The 22,473-nt window shown below is 46.5% G+C and overlaps 1 protein-coding gene across 1 annotated transcript in view; it reads left to right on the plus strand.

Moving 5' to 3' along the window:
• BRF1 (BRF1 RNA polymerase III transcription initiation factor subunit) overlaps positions 1–22,473 on the plus strand; it is a 237,084-nt gene that overhangs the window by 207,377 nt on the left and 7,234 nt on the right. The window contains exons 16-17 of the mRNA XM_056851232.1: positions 17,131–17,182; positions 22,006–22,174. Coding sequence (XP_056707210.1) covers positions 17,131–17,182; positions 22,006–22,174 — 221 coding nt within the window. The remainder of the gene's footprint in view (positions 1–17,130; positions 17,183–22,005; positions 22,175–22,473) is intronic.

The following is a 22,473-nucleotide window of genomic DNA, read 5'->3' on the forward strand; positions in this document are numbered from 1 at the left end:
TTTATCCCTTAGAAGCTCCCTGATCAATTGATCTTGAGCAGCATATATCTAGTGTTGGAGGGATATAAGGACTGAAACAAATCTTGCCACTGACAATGTAGCCTTGGGGTCCCTATCACTTAGTAAAAAAGGCATTATGTCAGTCACAGAGGCTTTGGATTTGTATATTAAAAGGGGGGAAATATAGTGCGATCGAAGTTCCTCATAAAAGCAGCATTCCAAAAAGGCATGGGCTAATGAGTCAATAGAGCCAGAAGAGCAAGGGCAGATCCTGTCTGAGTACGGTATATTCAGAATTCTGCCCTGCATTACCATAGAAGGGTTAGCATTCAATCTAAACCAAGCAAAAAGCTCTACAGAGACGAGGAGGTTTTAACATAGTGTGCGGAATGACCTAAGTGCAGGAGCTTTCCTGACCTTCTCAGGCAGGCCATTCCACAAGGTGGGGCCACAACAGAGAAGGCACGTCTATGGGCAGTTGTTGATTTTGGCCATTGTTGATATGGTATTCAGAATCATATATAGTGTGAAGAAGTATTTTCTTCTGTCTGTCCTGAATGTCTATTTTACTATGTGGCCGTGACAATCAGAAAACTATTGTCCAAAATCTCTTGTAGTAGTATTTAGAGCAGGAAAGGTTGTACTTTTCTTCAGAACGTAAGAGTTGCACTGAACGTTCTGGTCAAAATAAGTCAGTGTTCTGGAGCACTGTAGTTCCTATGAAAGAGCTGGCTGGCATCTGAGACCTTACTCCAACATCAGCAGATGATAACCACCATACCTTCTCTGCACTGCTACTTCTGAGTAACACAACAGCTTCCTGAGGTTGTCTTGAGAAGAAGGTTTGAGTAATATATGGAGGTAATTCTGTGGTAAAGCTCATGCAGGTTCCTGGTTTGATCCCTGATATCTTGAGTGCGAAGGCCTTTCTGTGCCTGAAACCCTTGAGAGATGCTGCCAATCAGAGGAGGTGCATCACTTAAGGTTGCCAACCTCCAGATGGGGCCTGGAGATCTCCTGGAATCTCAATCCATCTCCAGACAACAGAGATCAGTTCCCCTGGAGAAAATGGATGCTTTGGAGGATGGACTCTATGGCATTATACTGTGCTGAGGTCCCTCCCCTCCTCAAACCCCACCCCCTTCAGACTCCACCCCCAAATCTCCAGGAATTTCCTAACTCGGATATGGCAACCCTAGCAACGCTGGATGGATTTAAGATTAACAGGATCTATGATAGGATGATCATGCACATGTTAATAAATGTGGTGATGTTTTGGGAGGGGGTTGTAATATACTACACCAAGCTGGCTCTGTACACTGCACTGGCTCAGACTGAGGAGACGGTGTTGACCTTGACAGACCAATGGTCTGACTCAGCATAAAGTTCCTTCATGTGCTCGTGTGTGTAAAAAGACACAAATGGAATGAGTCTGGATGGGCATGCTATGTTTTGCAACAGATACAAGAAACATGGGTGCCCTACAAGTCAGTCCCCAGAACGAGTGGGTATGGGTCGGCAGCGAGAGGGTGGAATTAGAGGTTCAAGTGCGGAAGTAGCATTTTCTTGGAACAGCCTAGGGCAGCTGCTAGTGGGTGATCGTGTATATGGTGATAAAGGGATCAGGACCATTAATGGGACCCTATCAAATGGAAGTGTGTTTGAACATCAGGCAAGCTGAATGGACACCACTGTCTCTTGTGTACACACATGCCTCTCAGCACCAGCAGCCAGCCACACAGGTACTGTGACAATTCCCACACCCTCCAAATGGCATTCTCGGGGTTACCAAGATTCAGCATGAGATGTGGCATAAGCTGAAAGGGACTGAAGGAGAACCGGCTGTGCTACTTGCTATCTTTTCTTTGTACTACCCTGCCGAATCCGCCTCGGGGACCTGTCATTCCGTTCCATCGCATTGCAGAGCTTGTTTTCTTGGCCAGCGTGTGAGTTGGCGAGCATCTTTTTCAGGCTGTGTTTGGGAAGGACTTGCTTTAGGAAGGACTTGCTTTTGCTCTCCAAGGCCATCTGAGATCTTAGCTGGAGGCTCTAGGTGACTTTCCAAAGTATTGTGTTCTCTTCCGAAAGTATTCTTTCTGTTCAGGCTGTAGGAAATTCCCCCCAGGGTGCACTCTTGCGGTGAAAACTGAGATGTCTTCCTTTCTGTAGAGATTGGTGCATGGTTGAAATAAGCTTTCAGTCATCTAGATCAAGTAGGAAAATATAGACGTTGACAATCTCCACGTTCGGAGGCAGTAAACCTCTGAATACCCATGCCAGGAGCAACATTAGGGGAAGGCCTTAGCCTCTGTGCCCTGCTGTGGGCCCTCCAGAGTAACTGGTTGGCCACTCTGTTAGACAAGATGCTGGACTAGATGGACCACTGGTCTGATCCAGCAGGGCTGTTCTTATTACCATAGGTTGTGGCACATATAGTTTAAGGTCAGATGGAAATCTTGTGTCCAAATCACTGCAAGTCTCCATATTCAAGGTCAGAGGGAAATATTGTGTCCAAATAACTGCAGGGTCTCTATTTTCAATCATTTACTTCTTCCTTGTGGTGAGAAGTTCTGGAAGATGGCACATATAAGCCCGAGGCCCACTTCCCCATCTCTGTCTGGGTGCAGCTTCAGGGAGGGGGCCGTGGCTCCGTGGCAGAGCATCTGCTTGGCTTGCAGAAGCTCCCAGGTTCAATCCTTGGCATCTCCAGTTAAAGGGACCAGTCGGCAGGTGACGTGGAAGACCTGCACTAGAGACCCTGGAGAACCAGTGCCAGTCAAAATAGAGAGTACCCATCTTGATAGAACAACGGTCAGTAGGTGTGCACATTCAATAAAGCTGAGCCAGAAAAAAAATGACGACTCAAATGGTAGCCGGCAAATCCCAATCCAGAAAAAGCCCCCCCAAAAACAGCTTTTGCGGGGATCTTTTTGGGATATAACCTGGAAGAAGGGGGAAAAACATAAAAAGGAAAAAACAGCTTCTGCACATTCACAATGGGTTTCAGGGCTTTAAAGTTTAAATTCCCCCTCTCTTTGGGTCCATTACAGCCTATGGGAGATCTTTCTGGGGGTGGGTGGGTTGTTTTTTAAGGTAGAGGCACCAAATTTGCAGCATAACATTAGAAACAATAGAGGATGGGGGCATCCTCTTTGGGTCCCATAAATTTGGACCCTCTGACCCAATCTTTACCAAAGTTTGCGCGTTCTCCTAAGTAGAGTCACCAGCAGCTATGCTGCAAATTTGGTGCCTCTATCTTAAAAACCGGGGGGGGGGGGGGAAGAGCCCCAGAAAGATTTCCCATAGAGTAAAATTGAGCCGAATTTTTTTCGGATTCCTGAGAAAACCCCATACCAGTATGGGAATTTTCAGGAATCCCTAAAATTTTCAGCTCCAATATAGCCACATCTGAATTTTTTCCCCTTACTCCTAATAGTCAGTATAAGGCCGCCTGGAAGGGGCTGCGGTTTTTTGGTAGAGCTCTGCATGCAGAAGGTCCCAGGTTCAATCCCCGACATCTCTAGTTAAAAGGACTGGGCAAGTAGGTGATATGAAAAACCTGTGCCTGAGACCCTGGAGAGCCGCTGCCGGTCTGAGTAGACAATACTGACATTGATGGACCAAGGGTCTGATTTGGTAAAAGGCAGCTTCATGTGTGTCCCAGGTTCAATCCCCAGCATCTCCAGTTAAAAGGATCATATGGTAGGTGACGTGGAAGATCTCAGCTTGAGACTTTGTAGAGCCACTGCCAGTCTGAGTAGACAGTACTGAGCTTGATGGACCAAGGGTCTGACTCAGTATCCATGTGTGTTCATGGGATGGAAGAGAGAGGGAAGGGATCTCCCATACCACCCATAACTGGCTGGGCCACAACAGAAGCCTTCCCAGAGCAAGCATTTAGAAAAAGTAACGTCAACGCAAGCCCTGCCTTGCTGTGCGTCATGCAACGTGCTTCTGGCAGGCCTTTCTTCTCCAGTGGGCGCAGTTGCCCGCGCTGTGCTCAATTCCCATTTGCTCTAAAGGCAAATTGTCAACTTTATTATTAGCAGCCTTTGAAGTTGGGACTCTAGCCCTGGCTTAATCATCTATTTATGTGCAGCAGGATTCCTTCTGGTTGGAACAGAAATGGGTGTAATATGAGGGTGTACCAAAGCGACCTCCAAGTGGCCTTGTTCTTTTTTTAAGCAACAAGCATCGTCGGGGAATACTCATTTCTTTGCAATCTCCGCTGTGGTTTTTGGCTTACTTTAGTGTTTGTTGGCTGGAAACCTACAATAAAAAACAAACAAACCATTCAGTAGGGTGTATTTATTGATCTTCCAAACACAAGTCAGTATGTAGGAGCAACCACACGGGAACTTCAGTTTTTGCTGACGTATCTGAAGAAATGTGGGAGTTAGCACTGGTAGAGTATGTTTCGAGAGAAGTAGGAGGTGTTTTCTGGAGGTGAATATTGTTATGGCTTATGAGGCCGTTAACGGAAAATCCTTCATCATCTGTTAGTATTTCATGATGGTTCCTTAGGGGTTCGCCGTGTTAGTCTGCTATAGCAAAATAAAACAAAAGCTCATATTGAAATAAATGTTGTTCATCTTTAGGGACTTTGCTTTATTTTAGCATTTTGTGGACTTTGGAATGTTCTCTGCAGCCGAGAGATGTTTGCTAACTATTGATCTGATTCTGGAAGAAATAATCTTGATGAAATCACTTGTGTGTACTGTGGATACCACAGCTGGCTTTCACCATCTTTCGTCGTCATAGCCCTGGTGAAGATCCTAGGTATCACCAGAATCGAGGTTGTAACTTGCTGAAACTAAGCCCAGAGGGCACATACCAGAAATACTTGCTTATTTTCTTACAAGAAGAAGCTGGGGAATGGTCTAACTCTTGACTTGTAAACCTACCACCGGTGTGGTCTAGTGGTTAGGGTTTCCAACTAGGATCTGGGAAGAAGAAGAGTTGGTTTTTATATGCCGATTTTCTCTACCTTTTAAGGAGAATCAAACCAGCTTACATTCTCCTTCCCTTTCTCTCCCCACAACAGACACCTTGTGAGGTAGGTGGAGCTAAGAGAGTTCAGAGAACTGTGACTAGCCTGAGGAAAGAAGGTGGTTAAGGGGAGACATGATAGAGGTCTATAAAATTATGCATGGGTTGGAGAGAGGTGGCAGGGAGAAGCTTTTCTCCCTCTCTCATAATACTAGAATGCGGGGGTCATCTTCTGAAGCTGGAGGGTGACAGATTCAAAACAGATAAAAGGAAGTATTTCTTTAAACAACACATAGTTAAATTGTGGAATTCCCTGCCCCAGGATGTGGTGATGGCTGCCAACTTGGAAGGCTTTAAGAGGGGAGTGGACGTGTTCATGGAGGATAGGGCTATCCATGGCTACTAGTCAAAATAGATACTAGTCACGATGCATATCTATTCTCTCCAGGATCAGAGGAGCATGCCTATTATATTAGGTTTTGTGGAACACAGGCAGGATAATGCTGCTGCAGTCGTCTTGTTTGTGGGCTTCCTAGAGGCACCTGGCTGGCCACTGTGTGAACAGACTACTGGACTTGATGGACCTTGGTCTGGTCCAATCTGGCCTTTCTTATGTTCATATGTCACCCAGGTGGCTTCATGCGGAGGAGTGTGGAATCAAACCCGGTTCACCAGATTAGAGTCCACCGTTCTTAACCACTACACCACGCTGGCTGTCCAGGTCTGATTCCCAACTCTGCCATGGAAGCTTGCTGGGTGACCTTGGGCCAGTCACACACTCTCAGTCTAATGTTCTTCACAGTGTTGCCATGAGGATAACATGGAGGAGAGAGGAGAAGGATGACAGCTGTGTTGGGGAGAAAGGCGGGGTATAAATGAAATAAGCAATACTTCAGTCCACAATATTGTCGAAGGCTTTCACGGTCAGAGTTCATTGGTTCTTGTGGGTTATCCGGGCTGTGTAACCGTGGGACACTGTCCTTCAGTGTTACTCCTCTGAAGATGCCTGCCACAGCTGCTGGCGAAACGTCAGGAAAGAAAATACCAAGACCACGGTTATACAGACCACGGTTACACAGCCCGGATAACCCACAAGAACCAACTTCAGTCCACGTTTTCACATCCTGGCTTGTGGGCAATTGAGCGTGGTTCAGATATAACATTTAATCATGGGTAAGGAAAGCAAATCAGGGTTAAGCTTAACCAGCGCTTGTGACAGTGAAGAGGCAGGGCAGGGTTTATTTGGATTTTCAATTTTCAATTAAAACAAAACAACATTCCTTTGGATAATGTTTAGAACTGTCACTACATAAACCGGCATCCAAACAACCAAATGTGGTTTTAATTTAAGAAATGGGCTTCGTAGCTGGAGCTCTGGCAGAGTTTCTGGCATTTTCATTCATAAGGGAGAAAGAAATGGGCTTCGTAGCTGGAGCTCTGGCAGAGTTTCTGGCATTTTCATTCATAAGGGAGAAAGCTGGTTGAAATGTTGTCCGATGGCCCCGTCACCATGTTCCATGAAGTCAGTTGTCCTACTTCTCATCCAGATGCTTTGCAGCCAGCATGGTGTCGGGGTTAAGAGCAGCTGACTCTAATCGGGAGCACCGGGTTCGATTCCCCGCTCCTCCACATGGGTGACCTAGGGCCAGTCACAGTTCTCTCAGAACTCTCTCAGCCCCACCTGCCTCACAAGCTGCCTGCTGTGGGGAGAGGAAGTGAAGGCGATTGTAAGCCGCTTTGAGACTCCTTAAGGTAGAGAAAAACAGGGTATAAAAACCTACTCTTTTTGTGCTTCATTTCCCTAGAAACACCTGAATAGCCAGGACAGGTTTTAGGGATTTCTGTATTCTGTTTTTGGAATCATCTCACATCGTGAATATTACATGGACACTTTATGTAAATAACAAGGACAGTGGAGAGAGGGGAGGAGGACGCTGGCTACAGAATTTTAGCAGTGTGAAGGTCAATGAAATCTATTTTTGCCCTTGCCAATTAACTCATGTATCTCTGAAAGAGTTTACAAAATGACAGGGTTGTTTTTTTCTTTCTCCTCTTCAGTTTGCAAGTGCAGATTAGGATCATGCCTTGTTTGTTTTTCTGGGGCACTTAATCATTCACACCCCCTAAGTAAGTAAGAATGTAGATTCCTTTGAAATGTGGTGTTGGAGGGGAGTGTAATGGACACCCTGGACCGCCAAAAAAACAAATCAGTGGGTTTTAGATCAAATCAAGCCTGAACTGACCCTAGAAGCTAAAAGGACTAAACTGAGGCTGTCGTACTTTGGACATACTATGAGAAGACAAGAGTCACTGGAAAAGACAATCATGCTAGGAAAAGTGGAAGGCAGCAGGAAAAGAGGAAGACCCAACAAGAGATGGATTGACTCAATCAAGGAAGCCACGGCCCTCAGTTTGCAAGATCTGAGCAAGGCTGTTAAGGATCGGACACTTTGGAGGACATTGATTCATAGGGTTGCCATGAGTTGGAAACGACTTGACGGCACTTAACACACACACAAGTAATGCTAAATAACAAACAGAGCTGGTTTTGAGTCCAGTCACCCTTTAGAGACCAACAAGATTTTCGGCATATACGCTTTTGAGAATCAGAGTTCTCATGAGATACAAGTAGGACGAGAGTTTTGACACTTGGAAGTTTATACCCTTAAAAATCTTGTTAGTTTCTGAGGTGCGACTGGACTTGAATCTAGCTCTTCTACTGCAGACCAACATGGCTACCCTCCTGAACCTAAATAAGAAATAGGTTCAAAACTTTTTGGCATAATTATGTCACCTCTACTAGTGTTTGTGTTGTCAGTGGGCCAGTGACTTGAGGGAGGAGAACTGCTGGACTCTTCTCTGGAAAAATATGGCAGCAGGCACCCAATCAGGCCTAGCTTTTGAGATCCTCAAGTCACCAAAATTGTATTTCGAATTTTTAAAAATGGTGGTTTCCTAGGTTGTTACTGTTTATCCCCCCAATTCAAAGAAAAGAACCTGATCTTCACATCAACTGTGGAAGCACCTTGAGTATGACTCAGCAGGCGGGACACATGCCAAAACAGTGCAGGTGGCTTCCTGTAGCGAAACCTGGAAGAATTGCTGGGCCCCAGCAGCGTGCTCAACAAATAAGATTTTTCCTTCCAAGCCAGAGAAAGAAATAATATGCCTGAAATACAGCGTGAGATGACAGAAGCTAACTTCGAAGGATAATGCTTTGTAGAAGATGTAAAGTGAGATAAAATCTTGCTTGCTGTAGTGGTTAAGAACAGTGGTTTAGAGCGGTGGACTCTGTCTGATCTGGAGAACCGGGCTTGATACCCCAGTCCTCCACATGAGTGAACACATGAACCCTTGGTCCATCGAAGTCAGTATTGTCTATTCAGATCGGCAGTGGCTCTCCAGAGTCTCAGGCTGATGAGGTCTTTCACACCACCTACTTGCCTAGTCCCTTTAACTGGAGATGCCGGGGATTGAACCTGGGACCTTCTGCATGCCAAACAGATGCTCTACCACTGAGTGGCGAACTCTAATCTGGTGAACCGGGTTGGTTTCCCCTCTCCTACACATGAAGCTAGCTGGGTGACCTTGGGCTAGTCACAGCTCTCTTAGAGCTCTCTCAGCCCCACCTCCCTGTGTCTGTTGTGAGGAGGGGAAGAGGAAGGTAATTGTAAGCTGGTTTGATTCTTCCTTAAGTGGTAGACAAAGTTGGCATATAAAAACCAACTCTTCTTCGTCTTCTTTTTCTTCTTCATAACAACATAAAACTTTATTTTCAGAGGGTAGCCATGTTACTCAGCAGTAGAACAGTTAGGTTAGATTCCAGCAGCACCTTAGAGATCAACCAGATTTTCAGGGTGTAAGCTTCCGAGAGCCACAGCCGATGAAGGGAGCTTTAACTCTCAAAAGATTGTATCCCCAAAATCTTGTTGGTCTCTAAAGTGGTACCGTATTCGAATCTAGCTATAAAATTTAATGAATATGAATGATGCTGTTCCAGGCTGTAGCTCCAGTTTGCACGCTAATTGTAGGTAAGTCTTGTAGGCTGTACCTGGTGCTGATTCATCATGAAACTGATGTGTTTTAAACTTTGACGGGCTCTTATGGAGAAAGCATATTTCTCCGCGGGTCATCTTCAGATTCTTTTCAGTGTGTTGTTTTTCCCCCCTCCTCTGTTCCAAGGGCTGTTTCACACATAACATTTTTAAGGGTACTTGTAAAATGCTAATGTGTCAAGAGCACGTCTCTGGATGCGAGTATCACAGAAGTACAAGTGCCCGGGAGCGGGATTAGTCACAGGGGTGGTAAATATGCATCTTCTACAGTAGAATGTGTGAAAGGGCCCAGAGTGATATTGTGACCTGAAAACTTTATCCTGCAAAAGCTTGCTTTTTTTCCGGCTTGGCGAAAGGCCAATATCATGCATGTTACAAGCATCACCCAACACTGATTGCACAATATCAAGAGCAGATCCACAGTTCCTGAAGATAATTATGTTGTTCAGTTCTGAGTGACTTCCAGCGTGGTGTAGTGGTTAAGAGCAGTGGTTAGGAGCAGTGGACTCTGATCTGGAGAACCGGGTTTGATTCCCCACTCCTCCACATGAGTGGTGGACGCTAATCTGGAGAACAGGGTTGGTTTCCCTACTCCTACACGTAAGGCCAGCTGGGTGGCCTTGGGCTAGTCACACTCTCTTAGCCACACCTACCTCACAGGGTGTCAGTTGTGGGGAGGGAAAGATGATTGTAAGCCGGTTTGATTCTTCCTTAAGTGGTAGAGAAAGTCAGCATATAAAAACCAACTCTTCTTCTTCTTTCTCCTCCTCCTCCTCCTCCTCCTCCTCTTCCTCCTCCTCCTCCTCCTCCAGAGGAGCCGAAAGGCTTAATTTGGGAAAGTGTTTAGCTCTTGGAGATATTTTCAGTGGTAGCAGTTGGTTTTAGCAGCCTTTAAAATGGTAATTGCAATTTCCTTTTACTTTTCAGCGTGTTCCATCTAGCAGGATTGTGTGTTCTACTTTTTAGCCTCCTGCGTTCTTTTCGGATAATCGCAGGCTATAAGCCTACATAAAATCATTCCATGCAAGGTGAAGCCGTTCGATTAGGTGGCTTGAGTGGGAACTTTACAGGACGGTTTGCTTTTTAAATAAAAGATTTGCCTGAGACAATAAATAGCAAGCAAGCAAGAAATGATTTATGGCTTATGATTAGATGTGTGGTAGGAGATAATCACAAAACAGAGTGCAGGCTAGGTTTTTTTTTAAAAAGAGAGAGATGGCATGGTGTAGTGGTTAGAGTGTCCGACTAGGATTTGGAAGATCCAGGTTCAAATCCCCAATCTGTCATGGAAGCTAGTTGGGTGACCTTGGGCCAGTCACACCCTCGGAGCCTCACCTACCTCACAGGGGAGTTGTGAGGATAAAAAAGGAGGAGAAAAGAGCAATGCAAGCCACCTTGGGTCCCCATTGGGGAGAAAGGTTGGGGTATAAATGAAGCAAAAAAATAAATATGCATGCTTCAGGCATGAGGCGGGCCCAGGTTTTAAACCAACAGGTGTGTCGCCGTGCGTAATTTGAGCCTCACTTGCTTCAGGCCACGGTTTCCCCAGCCAGATTTGTTTGTTTGTTTAAACCTACTTTCCACAGCGTTGCGACATAGAAGGCGAGCGAAGCGCTCATTGCGACTTGCGTCTCCTTGCGCGCCTCCGGACGTCCGCTTTGCTGCGAGCGCTCCGAGGGGCTCGTCTTTCGTTATAAAATGGAAGCAAAACACAAGCAGCTGTTTACCACAGCCGCGGCGCTGGCGCTCGGGGGGCCTTTTCCTTCCCCGCCGTTTGTTCACTTTGGCAAGTGAATTGATGCGCTCTTCAGCCCTGTCAGAATCCATTACGTTGAATCGTCTGTAAAGTTGTTAAGCTAGAGGACAAACTTAGATGTTATCTTCTGCGGCTCCGTCGAAGGCAGAACATGAGCTAAGCGGATTCTGCGGCGAGCAGACGCCGCGATGATGACACGTTTGGGGCCTTTGCTTTTTGTCAGGAGAACGTCGGCGTTGTCAGCCTTCAGTGTTAAATGGTGGGCCTTGACAGGTGTGTGTGTGTGTGTGTTTATGTGTGTTGACCCATCTTTCAACCTGCCTCAGCCAACGTCTTGCTGTGGGACTTTGCTTTGTTTGAGGCTGTAATTGGGGCGGGAATCGAGCAGAGCTTTAGCTTTGGGGCAAGGGATGCCTTTGTTGCGGTTTGGGGGCTATTTTGTTTCTGGTGTGTTCCCTTAGTAGGTACGGTTGCCAGGTCCCTCTTTTCCTCCAGTGGGAGGCTTTCGCGCTTAAGTGTGCGGCACTTCCGGTTTAGACCCGGAAGTGCCGCCTCGCAAAGGGCCTTTACCTCTTAGTTTGAGTGGAAAAGCGGCCCTTTACCACTCAACTAAGAGGTAAAGGCCCCTCGCGAGGCGGAACTTCCGGTTCTAAACCGGAAGTGCCGTGCATGGTATGCACGCGTGTGTGCACGTTTGCCCGCCGACCCTCAGGTGGGTAGAGGGGGCAATTGCCGGGGGTTTGCCCACCACCAGTGGGCACCTGGCAACCCTAGTAGTAGGGAATGAGAAAGGAAACGGCTTCTCCATTTAGCGGTGTGTGGTAATTTCATCCACTAAATCCTGAATTGCCTATATTGCTGTTACCGTCTCAAGAAGGCACCTCAGCTGAGGTTTCGGTAAAATAGGTTGAGTATCCCTTATCCGGACTGCTTGGGACCAGAAGTGGTTCGTATTTTGGATCTTTCCGTATATTGGAATATTTTGGAATGTTTGCATATACATGAGATATTTTGGGGATGGGACCCAAATTCATTTATGTTTTATATACACTTTATATACATAGCCTGAATGTAATTTTAAACAATATATTTTTAATAATTTTGTGTACATTGAACCATCAGAAAGCAAAGGTGTAACTATCTCACCAGAATACCTGTATTCAGCAGTTAAACAAGAGCAGCAACAAAACAAATTAACGGCAGGCTTTCGATGCAGGGTACGCTGTATTTTATTTTTTTTTAGGTGAGAGGAAACGTTGAAAGCAGGCAGCATGGAATTTGCCTGTGTGCCGGCTCTAATGGCCTGGTTTAATGCCTCTTGCCTTGAAAACCCTGCGGGATTGCCGTAAGTTAGCTGCGACTTGACAGCGCTTTCCACCACCACCAAGAATTCAACCATGCGGCATCTTATTTGGAGAACTGTCTCTAAAACACAGGATGCAGCCGTTGCTGAGCTTAGAGGGTGTCTCTGCCTTGAACACAAAAGCTTCTCTCTCTTTCACACGCACTCCATTCCCAACAACAGAAGTCCAACTGATGGCATGAATGTGTGTGTGTGTTAAGTGCCGTCAAGTCGCTTCCAACTCATGGCGACCCTATGAATCAACATCCTCCCAAACGTCCTTTCATAACAGCCTTGCTCAGATCTTGCAAACTGAGGTCTGTGGCTTCTTCAGAGGTTCCCAAACTCTGCTCCAAGGAGCACTTGGTGCTCCGCAAAGCATCTCCTAGTACTCTGGGAAAGGATTGGAAAGAAAAATACTACTGTCATACGGTTTAGTATATAGGTGCTAGGTTAAAATTAGTACTCTGTGATGAATTTCTCTCCTGCAAAGTGCTCCATGACTCAAAAAGTTTGGGAACCTCTGCTTTATAGAGTCAATCCATCTTGTGTTGGGTGTTTCTCTTTTCCTGCTGCCTTCCACTTTTCCTAGCATGATTGTGTTTTCCTGTGACTTGTCTTCTCATAATGTGACCAAAGTATGATAGCCTCAGTTGAGTCATGTTAGCTTCTAGGGTCAGTTCAGGCTTGATTTGATCTATAACCCACTGATTTCGGGGCGGGGGGGGGGGGGTGTTGGCCATCCACGGTATCCGTAACACTGTCCTCCAACACCACATTTCAAAGGAATCTACTTTCTTCCTGTCATCTTTCTTCATTGTCCAGCTTTTACACCGTGTTAACGATGAATGTATGGGTGGTTTATGCTGATTCTGGGAGTACAGGCCTATTAAAAGTTGGACAAAAGGCTCGGCACAGTCTCTGCAGAGAATCCTCGAGCCTCCAGTGGCCACGCCCAGCCTAGAAAAGCAGATGTGCATTTCCTTGATGGCATATCTCAGGATCTGAGCACTCGATGGTCCAACGAGACGGCAGAAAGAGCCAATATTTGTAGCCATGGCAGCCAGTAATTTACTATTCCATATGGCTGAAGCTGCTTTCTTACGAGGAGGTCAGGGCATTTGGGGCATTTTAAAAAACAACAAAAACTTTCAGGAGACTGTGTGTAGTAAAAAACGAGACACTCTCTAGAGACAGTGTGGCCAGCCAAGAAACATAAAACGATTTTTTTCCTTGTAAAAAGAGGAGAGAGAGAGAGAGAAAAACCACCAATGTAGCGTATAGTACTTTGGGGAAATAAGCTGGTATATGATCCAGGTATTCTAGGGTCGCCAGGTCCCCCTTGGCCACTGGCGGGGAATAGGGGGGTAGTGTTGCCAGATCCAGGTTGGGAAACTCCTGAAGATTTGGGGATGGAGCTTGGGGAGGGCAGGGACCTCAGTGGAGTACAATGCCATAGAGTCTACCCTCCAGAGCATCCATTTTCTTCAAGGGAACTGATCTCTATAGTCTGGAGATGAGGTGCAACTCCGGGGGATCCCCAGGTCCCACCTAGAGGCTGGTATCCCTAACTGGTCTTCTCACATTATCTGTCTATTTATTACCAACATCATCTTCTTCCTTTATAGCCCACCTTACTCATTGAGAGTTGTCTGGGGCCGGCTCCCGTCCCCAACTTAGCCCCCCTCCCACCGGGCAAGCCACAAATAACCCAGTGCCCTGAGGGCCCTTACCCAGAAGATGGAAGCAGCGGGGAACCCAGGAACAGTGGCCAGCCTAGCGGGGCAGACAGTGACAGGGCCCAACCATATAATGCCCACTCCCCGCTAGAGATAGGCTTGCCAAGTCCCTCTTTGCCACCATCAGGAGGTTTGGGGGGTGGAGCCTGAGGAGGGTGGGGTTTGGGGAGGGACTTCAATGCCATAGAGTCCCATTGCCAAAGTGGCCATTTTCTCCAGGGGAACTGCTGTCTGTTGGCTGGAGATCAGTTGTAATATTTCTCTTCCAGTTATCACTATAGATATATCCTACTTTTTTGGCAGTAATCCCTGTATTTGGAATATCTCCTTCCCAGAGCCTATTCCCTTCCAGTGACTTGAGAAAGGGTCCCTTTTTTCCCAGTCTCTGCCTATCACTCCGCAGGATTTGTTTTTAACCAGCTTAGACAAACCTGAACCCTCAGGTTCCCAAACACAGCTACTGAACACTCAGGTTACCAAAATCAGAATACAATTCCTTTCCCCAGAACAGAGAGTTCCTTAGCTCCGCCCACTCCCTTTCTCTGAGCTTCTCTCATACCATAATGAAGAAAAGGGGGCTGCAAAGTTAGAGGACATAACGGTAAAGAAAGAGAGGTGATACGTTACATACATTAAACATTTCAGCAAATGATATCCCTTGTAGAAGCTGTTCCACCATACATTCATACACTGCATTGTGTTTGTACATTATACACACCTATCTGCCTGTTCCTTTCAGTGCTCCAAGATCTTCTGTGGAGGCCCTTGGAACCACTGCCTCCTGAAGCAACGTGGTTCAAGCTCTACGTAGCGCAGCATCCCCTATTCCAGTTGGCGTTGCTTCTCTAAGGCCTAAGACATTTCCTGCTAGGGTTGCCAACCTTTAGGTAGTGGCTGGAGATCTGGGATTACAACTGATCTCCAGGAGACAGAGATCGGTTCAGCTGGAGAAAATGGCTGCTTTGGGAGGTAGACTCTATGGCATTATACCCCATAGAAGTCCCTCCCCAAACTTTCCTTCCTCAGGCTCCACCCCCAAAATCTCGGGGTATTTCCCAACCCAGAGCTGGTAACCCTATTTCCAGCCCTGCTACTCAGGATTCTTGAACTTGGTCAAAGGTAAAGGTAGACCCCTATGCAAGCACTGGGTCATTACTAAACCATGGGGTGATTTCAGATCATGATTGTGGAAGGGCATTGTTGGCATGTGATGGCATAAATCACATTAGAAGATGAGCAGGAGTATGAACCTGAGATAGTATGGCTGACATTGGTGGGTCCAGAGATGATGTTCGTAGAATCTATATGAGGGCAAAGTTGGCACCTTGGTTTGTTGCAGGCCTTGGTGCCATAGTCCATTATGCACAATTCATGCGGCTGCCGGATACATACTACTACTGAGTGGCATGCTGCAATTGCTCACTATCTGAAACGGCCATCTGATCTTGGCATACACATTACTGAAGACTCAAAAGGAGGTTCTGATGTACTCCCGACATTCTGGGGCAGCCAAATAAGTAATTACGAGGCTGCACACCGCTTATTCTTTTCATGGTTCTAAAACATATTACAAACATTCTTAAGTGTTTTCCAGGGGCTAATTTAGGAGCTTTTTAGCCAAGCTGACGTCTTGGGGCTGCAAATATGGAAAAAGACGATAGCACAGGAGGTTATTACAGCAGTATTTTCTGTATATTATAATTACAGTAAGTCACTTTAAGCCTACGAGGAAAAGAACAGGATACATTTAAAATAATAATTAACAATAATCAGAGGTGCCTGTTTTATCCGATATTCCCAATAAGCCCAATTCTTATTGTGTTGCTCCTCAAGCTATTGTGCGGGTGGGGTATAGCTGTGATTTCTGAGGAGCCAAGGTGGTGTAGTGGTTAGAGCGTCAGACTAGAATCTGGAAGACCCAGGTTTGAATCTCTAGTCTGCCACAGAAGCTTGCTGGGTAAACATGGGCCGGTCACACACATGCGGCCTAAACTACCTCACAGGGTTCTTGTGTAGGGTTGCCAGATCCAGGTTGGGAAATACCTGGAGATTTTTGGGGTGGGGCCTGAGGAGGGTGGGGTTTGGGGAGGGACTTCAATGCCACAGAGTCCAATTGCCAAAGCGGCCATTTTCTCCAGGTGAACTGATCTCTATTGGCTGGAGATCCAGTTGAAATAGTGGGAGATCTCCAGCTAGTACCTGGAGCTTGGCAACCCTATGCTTGTGAGGATAAAATGGATGAGAGGAGAATGAGGAGAAAGGCAGGGTACAAATGAAGTAAATTTAAATGAGAGCCAGCGTGGTGTAGTGGTTAAGAGTGGTTCTCTAAATGTCCCTTTATCTACCGCCAAGTCATGAAAAGCTTCAGCTGCCCATTTCCACACAATATGCCTCTGTTGAAGGGGCAGAAGTAGCTTTTTCTCCGGGCTGCTGGCAACCCAAGTTCAGGACAATTACATAAATTATGGTGCAGGGCGCAAGGCATTTTTCATTTACACATGTTTAGCTGTAGTAGAAAAGAGCAAGAGTCCAGTAGCACCTTAAAGACTAACAAAAATATTTTCTGGCAGGGTATGAGCTTTCGTGAGCTACATCTCACTTCTTCAGATACAGCTAGAATGTGAATCCATCTGTCTTTAAGTAGAGAGTGAATTCAGACAAGCATTAGTATGTAAATGTTAACTGTATGTAAATGTGAATAGCAGGCGTGATGGGATTAGGTGTGGTATGCAGAAAAGTCTGTGATGTCCAGGGGAGAGATGGGTGTGGAGAAATCAGCATTGGATTCAAAACAGGAAATGCATATTTTGTTATGTTTTTCTTTGCAATGTATTATTGTCCTTTTCTGGACCGCGGCTGTTTCCTGATCCTTTTTCCTCCGAGCTTGACAGTTTCCACTATCTATTTGTTACTGTTTTCAGATGCGCCGATTCGGTGCAATAAGACTGCTAACTAGATTGGGAAATTCCTGGAGCCTGAGGAGGGTGGACTTTTGGGCAGGAGGGACCTCAGCGGGGTATAATGCCATAGAGTCCACCTTCCAAAGCAGCCATTTTCTCCAGGGGAACAGATCTATGTAGTCTGGAGATCAGTTGTGATTCTGGGAGGTCTCCAGGCCCCACCTGGAGGTTGGCAACCTTAGTGCTAACTCAGAAAAGATGGTTTATACTTTCTAGGTATGCTGCGTCAGACTGTGCTCTTTGGCTTTATGTCAAGGGTTCTAACTTCTTGACTTCTCCTTTCCTCCAGGTTAAGACCATTGATTTCAACACAGCCAGCGAAAAAGGCTGCAACGGAAGAGGTATGGTATTTGGTCAAATGTAGTTGTATTTCCTATATCTAAAGAGGGATACAAGATTTATCGTGCAGCTTCCCCCAAGACATAAAGATGGACTTTTGTGGCTGAATATGTTGTTCAAAGACATTTGGTCTCACCTGCATGGCTGGAGATGCTCCATCCTAATGTGAATTGGAGAGCCACTGAGACCTCTAGCAGATGATGACAATGATTGTATTTTCTGTTTTTTAGATGGGCAGTATCTGGAATCTGTTCAGCAGCCACACAATATGATTTCTTTTAGGGTATTCAGCAGATGGGGCTTGAGAGCCGGGTTTGATTTTCCCCCTCCTCCACATGAGTGGCGGACGCTAATCGGGTGACCTGGATTTGTTTCCCCTCTCCTACACATGAAGCCAGCTGGGTGACCTTGGGCAAGTTACAGCTCTGTTAGAGCTCTCTCAGCCCCACCTACCTCACAGGGTGTTTGTTTTGGGGAGGGGAAGGGAAAGGTGATTGTAAGCTGGTTTGAGTCTCCCATAAGTGGTAGAGAAAGTCAGCATATAAAAAACAACTCTTCCTCTTCTTCTTCTTCTTCTTCTTCTTCTTCTTCTTCTTCTTCTTCGTTTTAATATTTGCTTCCTTGGGGAACTTGAATGAGGTGGAAAGGCAGCATAGGAATATTTTAAATAAAAAACAAATAAATATGCAGCATTTTGCCATGCATGTGCTTTTGCCATGTTTCATCCTCGATTGCATAGCCTGACTTTTAAGGGCCCCATGGGACTTCGGGCTTCTTCGGCCAGAGTGTGTTACTCAAAGGCTGCCGGTCCCTCGTAGCCGTACAGTTTTTAATTACACAGGATTCTGAATGTGTGTACTGCCAAAAATATCTCTGAATGAAAAGAACTCTTCTCCCACTCGTTCTATTGATGATAATTGCCGCCTGGATCCATAGAACAAGCAGATGTATATCAATCTTAAACACACGTGGCTAATTTGCCAAATGTGCCCCATTCAGATTTTTCAGGGTAGATGTGTGTGCGCTGTTGTGCGATGCCTGGCACGATTTCGAAAGTTCATCGGTCAGCTTGATCGACGGCTGCCTGTCTTTGCGGCGTCGTTCCTGCTAGGTGTGCGCGAGTGACACCTCCCCCCCCCCCCCCCCGTTCATCTCTGCAATGTAAAAGCCAAGCCTCTCCTTCGGTTGGTCCGGCAGAAACCGATTTGGAAATTTCCACTAAAAGAAGTCTTTGAGAGCTTCATATGAAAATGATTAGATACTCCTGATATCCCCCCCCCCAAAAAAAACCCCAGCTCGGTCTTGTGCCAGGGGAAATACATTCCTCCACCTCCACCCTTTTCATGCCTTCCCTCATTAGAAAAATCTGCACACTTTTAGAACTGAGGCCGTCGGGAAACGGACATGATAATTAGAAGAAGGTCACACTTTAATTAGGGTTGCGCAGTTTTTTAAAATAATGGTTCAATTGTAGCTCCTTAAAATTTGACCGTTTTCCTGTGAAAACATTTGAGGCGACGGAGAACTCCGGGCATAACAATTACTACAAATTTGGATGCTTTTTCGACTGATGCTGTGCCGCGTCTTTCTTCTGATACCTAAATTCCCTGCAGTAGTGTATCGGAGCGCTCGAGTTGTGCGATACTCCTGGAAAGCAACATGAAGGTGTGAAATGAAAGGGAAAGGCTCCTGTCCTCTTAACCTGTTAGGATTACCTGGGGCCTGCTCTTGATAGTTTTGTAGCTTACCTGTGGACAAGGTGGGGTTCTGGGAGCAGAACAGCCTGGCCTTCTGGCTTTTGCACAAGCTCCCCATCACTTTTTGGGAACATGCTGAAATCTTCTTCCCGGAAATCTTGATTTCATGCTTCTCTCCTTCCCAGACTGGGATTCTAATAATGCTAAGAGTTGCCTCCACAGAAGTGAGAGAAGAGCCTTGGATAAGTACTCCCCCACTGTCCCCAATCTGACCTTATTGGATCGGTTTGATGGCAGTGCTGGAATGAAAATGGAAAACCCACCTGGATGTGTGCATGCAAGGTCTTGTGGAATTCGTAGGCTGCCTTTGAAGCACTGTTATTACGCAAAACAATAACAATTCCCTATCCACTTGTTTCAAACCTTTTGTGGCTTTCTAATGAAGAAAGGAGGGTGAGGGATTCAAAACAGATAAAAGGAAGTATTTTGTCATACAATACATAGTTAAATTGTGGAACTCCCTGCCCCAGGATGTGGTGATGGCTGCCAACCTGGAAGGCTTTAACAGGGGTATGGACATGTTCATGGAGCAGAGAGGTATTCATGGCTACTGGTAAAATTGGATACTAGTCGTGATGCATATCTATTGTCTCCAGGATCAGAGCAGCATGCCTATTTATATTAGGTGCTTTGGAACACAGGCAGGATAATGCTGCTGCAGCTGTCTTGTTTGTGGGTTTCCTAGAGGCACCTGGTTGGCCACTGTGTGAACAGACTGCTGGACTTGATGGACCTTGGTCTGATCCAGCAGGGCCTTCCTTATGTTCCTTCCTTCCTTCCTTCCTTCCTTCCTTCCTTCCTTCCTTCCTTCCTTCCTTCCTTCCTTCCTTCCTTCCTTCCTTCCTTCCTTCCTTCCTTCCTTTTCTCTACAATATCAGAGGACCGTGCCTATTGTATTGGGTGCTGTGGAACACAGGCAGGAGAATGCTGCTGCAGTCGTCTTGTTTGTGGGCTTCCTAGCGGCACCTGGTTGGCCACTGTGTGAACAGACTGCTGGACTTGATGGGCCTTGGTCTGATCCAGCATGGCCTCTCTTATATTCTTATGTAATGTCATATTGGTATTGAACGTGCCTTGTGCGCTAGCCATAGGATGTTGCAGTCTCTGCTGGGAAGTGAGTCTTGTGGTTGCGCCATAGTTGACTTAGAGATAGGGTTCCCAACACTGCCTCAGCACATGCTGGGAGATTTGGGGGCAGTGCCTGGGGGGGTGCTAATGTGGAGGTGATGTCCCATTGGGTGATGCTCTCAGCCAGCTCCCCCAGTCTATGGTAAAGACCATAGAGACTAGGGGAAATTCCTAGAGTGTCACTGCGTGGAGGCCATTTTGTTCCCCCACTCCTCAATTCCTGAGGGATGGGAAATTGGGGCAGGTAATTCCTCACTCCAGGTGGGTAAATGGGAGGCCTACTTAGGGATGGAGGGCTACTTAGGGATGGAGGGCAACTGTTCCTTGGTTTCTCCCTGGGAGAATGATTTGCCCACCTATGCAGTATGCATTAGTTTGCCAGGCCTCTTACTATGGTTGGAAGCCCTGTTACCCACTGCTGCTCAAAGCAGCGGCAGAATAATAATAATAAAAAAAAAAAACAGCAGCCACTGACATCACTATATCACATAGGTAGACTAGGAATTGCCCGAAAATCTATGCTTTTACCATAGTTTCTGGCGATTCCTAGAGCTACCCTTTGTCACTTCTGGGTTTTTCCTGGAAGTGAAGTAGTGACTTCGGCGACATTACATGGCATGTCCTCACCTCCAGCCCTCCCGCCAGTTGCCAACGTTGAGTATGTAGACGTTGTTAGACGTGGTAGAAGAGAACCCAAGTTGAGACCTGCTGGTTACCACCCCTACCAAATGCTACAGAATTGTATAACAGGACACTTGAAGCTGGCATAGACAGTGTTATGCCATTGGCCAGCTGAACCGGGTTTGGTCTAGTCCAGCCTGGAGCGATTCTCCAGGGTCTGAGACAGAGGTCATTTCCCTCCCATTACCCGAGAGCCTTTTGCTGAAGGCAGCCATGTTCGGACCCATTTGAATTCAAAGCACGTGCTCCACTGTGGGGTTATGTGTCCCTCTCCTAATGAAGCCATTCGATGCAAAATTGCCTAATGAGTTATTGACGCTCTTTCTAATTGCAGCTAAATATTATCTAACCCATTAGGGGTTTATGCGCATCATTTAGTTTCCTTTTGTGTTGACATGACAGTGATGACTTGGGCTGCATCTAATATGTTTTGGGTGAAGCCCGGCCTGCTGTGAGGAAGTACTGAAAAGTTTCCCCCAAAGGCTCTTGCAGACATTCTTCCATTTTTCAATAACTCTTTCTTGTGTGTGTGTAAATTGTCGGCAAGTTACAGCAGACTTATGGTGACCCCGTAAGGTTTTCAAGGCAAGACACGTCCAGAGGTGGTTTGCCATTGCCTGCCTCCACGTGAGCTGAGATTCCTGAGAGAACTGTGACTTGCTCAAAGTCACCCAGCAGGCTTCATGTGGAGGAGCGAGGAATTGAACCCGTTTCTCCAGATTAGAGTCCGCCGCTCTTAACCGCTGCACCTTTTCATTTCATTTCAAGAGAGCCAGCGTGGTATAGTGGTTAAGAGCAGTGGTTTGGAACGGTGGAGTCTGATCTGGAGAACCGGGTTTGATTCCCCACTCCTCCACAAGAGAGGCAGAGGCTAATCTGGTGAACCGGATTTGTTTCCCCACTCCTACACAAGAAGCCAGCTGGGTGACCTTGGGCTAGTCACACACTCTCAGCCCCACCTACCTCACAGGGTGTCTGTTGTGGGGATGGGAAGGGAAGCAGTTTATAAGCTGATTTGATTCTTCCTTAAGTGGTAGAGAAAGTCGGCATATAAAAACCAACTCTTCTTCTTCTCCTTCACTCAGTATTTGGCCATGCTTTGGGATTCCTGAGCTTCAGCAGGAGAAAGCGAGGGATCTTCAAAGTAGCTGTAAACCTGTGGGCTTGCTCTAGAGAACTTTGAGGGGGTGAGGGCCGACTATTGCAAAAGAGAAACGGGGAGAGGCAAGAAATGCTTTTAATGGCTTTCTCCTTGGTAGGCGGTCGTCCTGAATACACCAGTGGAGGCTCCAGACGCTGAAAAGTCAGCAAATGTCCTTGTGGAGTCCGGGCCGGTCTCTTACAACCACGAGGAGGAAGTGGAAGAAGAGGACGTTGAAGAAGAGGAAGACCACTGTGTGAGCGCCCTTCAGCTAATGGGAGGAAACGGTAGGCCTCAGCTCCATGCTTTTGAAAGACCCAAGGCAAAAAAACGTATTTCCTGCACAGCGTATCTCTTTTTGTCGCTTTCTTTATAAAGAAGATTGATGGTCAAGGGCAGAAGTGTTGCATAGTTACCACAGGGAGAACCAGTATAGTGTAGCTGTTAGAGGGGTGGGCCTGGATATAGAGTAGGGGTAACACCCTACAGGTGGCACCTTGGCATAGGGTTGCTAGGTCCCTCTTTGCAACCGGCAGGAGGTTTTTGGGGCGGAGCCCGAGGAGGGAGGGGTTTAGGGAGGGGAGGG

Source organism: Euleptes europaea, chromosome 6, assembly GCF_029931775.1.
Source record: "Euleptes europaea isolate rEulEur1 chromosome 6, rEulEur1.hap1, whole genome shotgun sequence".
Taxonomy (NCBI): domain Eukaryota; kingdom Metazoa; phylum Chordata; class Lepidosauria; order Squamata; family Sphaerodactylidae; genus Euleptes; species Euleptes europaea.